This window comes from Penaeus chinensis, chromosome 1 (assembly GCF_019202785.1).
Source record: "Penaeus chinensis breed Huanghai No. 1 chromosome 1, ASM1920278v2, whole genome shotgun sequence".
NCBI classification, from domain to species: domain Eukaryota; kingdom Metazoa; phylum Arthropoda; class Malacostraca; order Decapoda; family Penaeidae; genus Penaeus; species Penaeus chinensis.
In genome coordinates this window covers 8,118,491-8,125,990 of record NC_061819.1, presented here as the reverse complement: position 1 = coordinate 8,125,990, position 7,500 = coordinate 8,118,491, and the positions used below count along the sequence as shown (strand labels likewise).

The window sequence follows — 7,500 nt, the reverse complement described above, 5'->3', positions numbered from 1 at the left end:
AAATTTATTTTCGAAAACGACTCGTGTTAGAGTAGAGCGGACCATCCCCAATTTGTTTATTACTTTTTTTTTCTGGAAATAAAGGAAAATGAGTTTATGTATTCTTTATATACAAGCATTATTTGCGTTTGTCGACATAATTGACTTTTGTTTATACAGATGTCAGGCGTGGTTTAAGGCAGTTGCACATGAAGAGTATGCCGCAATATTTTTCCCCATTGAATTACAGTGTTGGAGTAGGAACATTCAGGCTGCCTAGATGTGTAAATGTCCTAGGCATGGAGCTTGGTTTTTACAAGTCTTCATAGTATAGGGCCCATTGTAGTGAAATTTCATAAAATTACATTGTGACTTTACATAATATTAAACCCGGGATAGTTTAGATTTACATTTCTTTTCGTATTTAAACATAAGTCAAGCGTTTGATAAAATTATATATATATGTATATATATATATGTATATAAATGAATGTAAATTATATATACTCATAATGAAGCATTTTCAGTTCTCCAGGTACATTTGAAATCACTGTAATTAGAATTCAGACCATGTAAAAATGAAAGAAAAAAGACGATCTTGAGATCTAGAAATCCTTACTAATAAAAATATTAAGGGCTTTGAATTAATTGCCATTATCTTTTTATCCTTTGATTATCTTCAAGTAGAGGCAGACTACATACTGTACTATTACTTCTGCAAGTAATTGGGATTATGGTAGATAATGTATCTTTCTCTTTGCGTTTAAGCATTAAATGAAGTATATTTCTACTGGGGATTATAGATACCATATACATGTGCTACACATTCCATTTCTCAAACAGTACCCTCAGCATTTATTGATTTAATTTGTTTTATTCAGATACACACAGTATTTGCATATAGCAACAATGAGCTATGTACTAGTACTGATGGAGCACCTAGTAAGTAATTTAATGAGGACTGAATAGGTAATATCTATTAATAACTTTTAATTTGTGTTACATGCAGTTATTTGTAGTTTTACACGTTTTAAACATGTGTCTTGCTGTCATCTTGCAGATTAGACTGAGTTAGGCCTGAGTCCACTTTTCCCACAAAGTAAACTAATAAAGTATTTAGGAATATTTATCGTCCTTGATGTTATAATATGTACACAGAATTGCATTAAAAGTACAGTCAATTGATAAGAGAGGAGGCACAATGATTGGTCAGACGTCACGAGCTATAATAAGCGTGAACAGTTTGTACTGCGTTCAGGCGTAAGTTGTTTGCTTCGGGCAAGCGAAGGCTGAACATAATCTTCACGTACATTTTCGTCGTTTTCCTCGTATCGGTTCACACCTGCAGTGTGAGTGTGGCAGCGCAATTAAAAAAGAAAATGCGAATGAAAATGTTTTAAAAGATTATGTTTTAAAAGTTGAACATAGACGGGTATTGGAACTCGGTTGTTTACTTCACCGACAGTACTAAACCCTACTGTAGGTGTTTGGAGGTAAATTACATTCTTTGCAGTAGGTTATTTAGCCTATCATAACAGTTATGTTTTATAGGTTTGCTAGCATTGAAAGGTGTTCTTCAATTGAATGAATTGAGTGAATTATTGTTCTGTTTAACATTGGAACAAATTCCAACAAAAAGGGCGAGGCCGCAGCGACATACAGACTAGTACTGATATTGATGTAGCTTTTCTGTGTTTACAAGACTAATCTTTGATTTTCTTTAAGACTGTGCGGTTCTTTGTATATTGTAATCTGAGTATAAAAATAAATTATATTAGAAGTAATTCAGAACTCGGTTAATAATTTTCGTCAGTTATATATTTTTTTTATTTGCTGTATATAAGTTATAGAGTAACCTTTTTAGTGTACGGTCAAACATCATACGTTTTCTGTACAGAAAGGAAAAAGGTTATGAAGGTAAACTCTTGTAATCTTGAACAAAAGTATATAGATTCATAGTCTATGTATATATATGAAATATGTATAGTATAAACCGAGAACTTAATGTTTTACCAGAGAATCAAAATTTTCGACATAAAAAGACTGGATTCTCTGCGTTTCTATTAATAGAATTGGCAAGCGAATGAAAAGCAAATGCAAATTATATGATTTGATATATCTAGTGAAAAAAAAAAAAGTTATGGACAGTAAAAAGCATGTCTTTCATATTGCCCATCAACGACTAAAGCACAGACCAGTAATATGTCGTCTTAGAAGCTAAATGGCGCCGTGGGATTCTTAGAGCCTGAAGCTGGTTGACCAAGTGTAATGATATGACACTTGAATATACAGATATAAATATAAATGTCATGGCTGTAGTAATGATGTTGGTACTATGCAAATACATATCTCATCAAAACACACACACACACACACACACACACACACACACACACACACACACACACACACACACACACACACACACACACACACACACACACACACATATCTAGTCCCGAGAACGAGAAAAACGCCTCTGAAAGCTTGCTTCGTTAATTGGAATTCAGCAAATAATTCACGATATATTTATATTTTTTTCCTTATTTCTTTTTTCTGGGACTAATCACTTGTTTATTTTATTTTAGTGCTTTGAAAACACACATTGCAAAAAGTGTATTTTTTGTTGATCACTTGATAATTGCTGTTGAAATAATTCCTCTTAATTCGATCTGTATTTTTTGTCTACCATATTATGGCATCAAGACTATATATAAATAAACTTCCTGTGATAATTCTATAATCCATTCACATATAGCTTTTTTGCTCTCTGTAACTAAAATTTATTGCATGTTTAAAGAAAATTACATATCAACTTCAAGGAAATATAGAACAGTAAAAAAAAAAGGCAACTTGAGGTTTTCTGTTCCGTTGCATTCAAAATGCAGCCATTTGTCGCAATCAGTCACGCGTTGGGATATATGATTTTCAGTGAATATGGATTCTGGTGTACCTAATGCACTGATCATATTATATTCTAAAACAGTTATATATTTTTTTTTTTTTTTTTTTTTTTTGACATTGGCCTTCCTGGCTCTTGACCCTAGATATATGTGTGTAAAAAAATATGTATTTACACATATGTAAATATATGAATATATATGTGTGTATATATGTATATATATATGTATATATATATGTAACTGAATGTATGTATTTACACACATGTATAAATATGTGTGTGTGTGTGTGTGTGTGTGTGTGTGTGTGTGTGTGTGTGTGTGTGTGTGTGTGTGTGTGTGTGTGTGTGTGTGTGTGTGTGAGTATGGGGCCGAGTACTAGAAGGGCCACTGTACAAAAAAGAAAAGAAAAAAAAGATAAGCCTACCACCGAACTGGAAATTTTCTTTTTTAAAACTGTTACATAGGCTAATGTCATCAGTGCATCAGGGACGCCACACGAGCATTGCTCCGAAGTCCAGTTCATTGAAAGTCATATGTCCCAACGCGTGACTGATTGCCACAAATTGCTACATTTTGAATACGTTTCAACGGAAAACTTCAGGCTGGCCGCTTTTATTGTTCTATATTTTCACTGAAGTCTATATGCCATTTTCAGTAGACAGGTAATATATTTTACAGTTACAGAAATAAAAAAAAACTTCGAATTTGATTTATATTTTTAAGCCTTAAAATGGAAGAAAAATTTTAGAAATTGGCTTAGGAGGAATGGTTTAAACACCAACAATGGTGAATGTCTTCATTTGTTAAATTATCAGTAAAAAAAAAAAAAAATTGCAGTGGTTATTTTCTGGAAGCACTACAGTAAAAATATTAAATATGTTCTTCGTTATTTTGCATCCCTAAAACTTTGATATCATGGTCGCTACAAAATACAATATAATCGAAGTTTGTACTGGAATACAAAGTTTTGAGAAAAGGGAGAAATAATTTACTTAATTTCACATTTAAAAGTCAATAGAAAAATCATTTAAGTACTTAATATGCTGGTATGATTTTCAATTGCAATCAAAACATTATAGAAGCTTCAAATGAAATGGTAAAAGTACCTGACTACTCTGCAAACCATCTTGTTTATACATGCCATCCTTCGCTGTGCAAGGCGGTGGAAACTGTTAAAAATGTATTTATGTAATATATGTATATATATATAAATATAGATATCTATGTGTATATATATTATATATGTGTGTGTGTATACATGTACGTGTATTATATACACATATAAACATGTAAACATTTATATATATATGTATATATACATATGTATATATATACATATGTATATATACATATATATGTGTATATATACATATGTATATATACATATATATGTGTATATATGTGTATATGTATGTAAGTACACACACAAACACACATATGATTATATTTGTCATGATAACAATCATGACAAAGTGTATTAATTGGAAAGTGTATTAGTTGAATATTTGTTTAACGGGACTAAATATCCATTCATTACCTTCAACTCCTTTTAGAAAGGGTTATATGAGGACCAAGAAAACAACAGGAGTGTTTTATTCAAAAGTATAATTTGGTTGATGTTGATATTAACAATGCTGTTTAAACTTGGTGCGGTAAAAGTTCATATATATATATATATATATATATATATAATATATATATATATATATATATATGTTTATGTAGATATACATATCTATATGTATATATGCATATACATATACATGTATATATATATACAGATATACATATATATATATACATATATATACGTATATATATACATGTATATATGTATATAAACATAAAATGTTTATATAGATATAAATGTAAATACATATATATGTATATGTATACATACATATATAAGTGTGTATACATATGTATACATGCACACACACACACACACACACACACACACATATATATATATATATATGTGTGTGTGTGTGTGTGTGTGTACACAAACATATATGTATATATACATATATACATAAGTACATAAACATATATACACAAACATTTCATAAAGTTCTGGTCGGTGTATGCATAATTGTTGATTTTGGACGTATGATGATGGGATTCCTTTGTGACTAGTGTCCATTCCGGAGGCTTCGGAGGACAGCACTTGCGAAGAGAAACAAATCATGGGACACAGATGTACCCACGCACACGCACACGCACGCACACGCACACGCACACGCACACGCACACACGCACACACACACACACACACACACACACACACTCACACGCATACATATATATATATATATATATATATATATATATATATATATATATTTTCAAGGGTTGTCCATCTTGGAAATTTCTTCTATGTTTGATTCCTGAAAAGAAGAAACTAGGTAATTAGTTAAGGAAGGTGAGTTGAAGTCTAAAACGTGCCTTAAATATCATGGCTTTTTCCATCTGTTAAGATAATAACACTGCGATGGATACTAAGAGCCTTATGGAAGGGCGGGGCAACAGATAAAGGATTGAGAGGCGGGCTGGTTGGTCAGTTCTTCTGGGTGATGGTTTTTTTTTTGTCCGTGATAAAGAGGTGTCAACATATATGAGTAAGTTCAGTCACATGGGAATTCATTTTAGAGACTTCATATTTAATATTTTCGGATGAGGTATTTGTTTTTATAAAGATACTGCAGTTACTGTACCATACATAAGAGGTAAAAAATCATTTGCAATAGGCATATTAATCAGTTTCCTTGTTATTTAAAACATAATGATGTTCACAGGAAAAAATACACTTGATCTGCAAAAAGAAAGAGAAGAGTTAAGACTGAAGTACTAAATATACCTTGAGATGGAATATAAAATGTTGCTCTGGGAAGGTAAGACTGGTGACCCTCTTGCTGTCCATGCCCCCGTTGCTCGCCATGGCCAGGAATAGTAGGGAGCTCATGCAGAACGGGTACGTAAACACCGGCAACTGACTCTGCAGGAGAAAGGCAATTCCGTCTTGTACTATTTGGAAAAATGATCTGATAACCTGTCCGACTTGTGGTTGTAAATAACTGATGTTATTTCTGGAAGCCACATGTTACTTCTATTGTTAAGTTGTAAATAATAAGATTTACTGATATACATCTAAGCTTTCTTTCATCACAGCATTTGCATACTCATAAATCATAACCTCAACCAAACATTATTTTTTTTTTCACACTATTCTGTCCTAATTCTCACTGGCGAAAACTCACCACAGCGAAGACCGGGGCAATGGCAGCCTGCAGGAACGTGGTGAAGATGGCATTAACCACAGCCAGGATGAAGAGCCTGCGGGATGGCACCATGAAGAAGAAGAGGCACCCGGCTGACAGGAAGCCGTTGTAGCCCCACACGCCGGCGTAGATCATGGAGTACGGAGCCGAGGACACCAAGACGGCTGGAGGGAAGATGGATGTCGTTGAGAGGTGAGGTCGTCGTAGTGTGTCTGGGGGTGGGTGGGGGGAGGGGGTAGGCTTCGATTCGTATTCGAGGGTCCAGGAAAATTTTGGCTCAATGGAAGTCTATTTCTGGGAGCAGTTTGGTGTTTTGTTTGTGAGAAGAAGAAATTAGGAATAAGGGGATAAAGCAGTTTGCTTTGTATACACCTGGTAATACAAACGACTTCTCTTTTAATTATGAAATGCTAAGTGGAAACAAATGCCAAGAAGCGTGTAATCCAATGGATCGACCCTTATCTCAGAAGCCGATCTTAAAAGATGAACTTTTTCTTGGATCCCGAAGCATTTTTCAAGTAAGTGTGATATCGAGCTATACTATAAAAATGAAAAAAAAAGATAACTATTTTCTCAAACTACTGAATATCGTCATCCTGTGTAATCCATATACAGCAAACCAAAGAATAATCACCAAGAAAAAAAAACCATCACTTAAAAACAAAAACAAAAACAAAAAAACAGTAAACATCACTTGGATCACTTACCCCACTTAGTAAAAAAAAACAAATAAAAAAAAAAAATAAATAAAACTTATTTTTCAAACATCCCTTAAAAATCCAAACCGAAAAAAAAGAGAATTTCAGAAAATAAAACCATAAACAACCAGGACCATTACCCGTGCACGAGGCAAAGAAGCCCCCAGCCACTGAGATCACAGTCAGAAGCGGCGAACACAGGAAGAGCCCCGCTATAATGAGACAGGACCCCGTTACTGTCTCCACGGCGTACACCTGTCCGACGGAGAGCAGGGACCCGCGGAGCACCTGTTGGGCAAATAAGGAATCGTCGATTAATTTGATTTGATAAGTAGAAGGGAGGGTTTTATTTGTGATGGGTATAGGGATAATGATGAGGCTAATTATGCTGGTATTAGTATGTTTAGTAATGTCGTATTCTTAGTTATAACGATAATATTTATGCAATGAATATGATAGTGATGATAATGATGACGATGATACTAATGGTAATGATAATTGTAATTGTCATCATCAGCAGCTTTATATTAACAATAATAATAACGGTGATAATGACACAAATAATAATATTGATAATAACAACAATAATAATAATATAATAATATTGTTGATAATAAAACAACTATGATGACAGTAATAATG

The 7,500-nt window shown here is 33.3% G+C and overlaps 1 protein-coding gene across 3 annotated transcripts in view; it reads right to left on the bottom strand.

Annotated features, from left to right (window-relative positions):
- Positions 1 to 4,881: 4,881 nt before the first annotated feature.
- Positions 4,882 to 7,500, bottom strand: part of LOC125028543 (urea transporter 2-like) — a 17,299-nt gene continuing 14,680 nt past the window's right edge. The window contains exons 6-9 of one of the 3 annotated variants that reach the window (XM_047617940.1): positions 6,999 to 7,146; positions 6,140 to 6,324; positions 5,740 to 5,877; positions 4,882 to 5,269 (exon numbers count right to left, since the gene is read on the bottom strand). In XM_047617940.1, the coding sequence (XP_047473896.1) occupies positions 5,228 to 5,269; positions 5,740 to 5,877; positions 6,140 to 6,324; positions 6,999 to 7,146 (513 nt within the window). In that variant the 3' untranslated portion in view covers positions 4,882 to 5,227. The remainder of the gene's footprint in view (positions 5,270 to 5,739; positions 5,878 to 6,139; positions 6,325 to 6,998; positions 7,147 to 7,500) is intronic. The other 2 variants (XM_047617930.1, XM_047617923.1) reach the window with 2 other exon arrangements.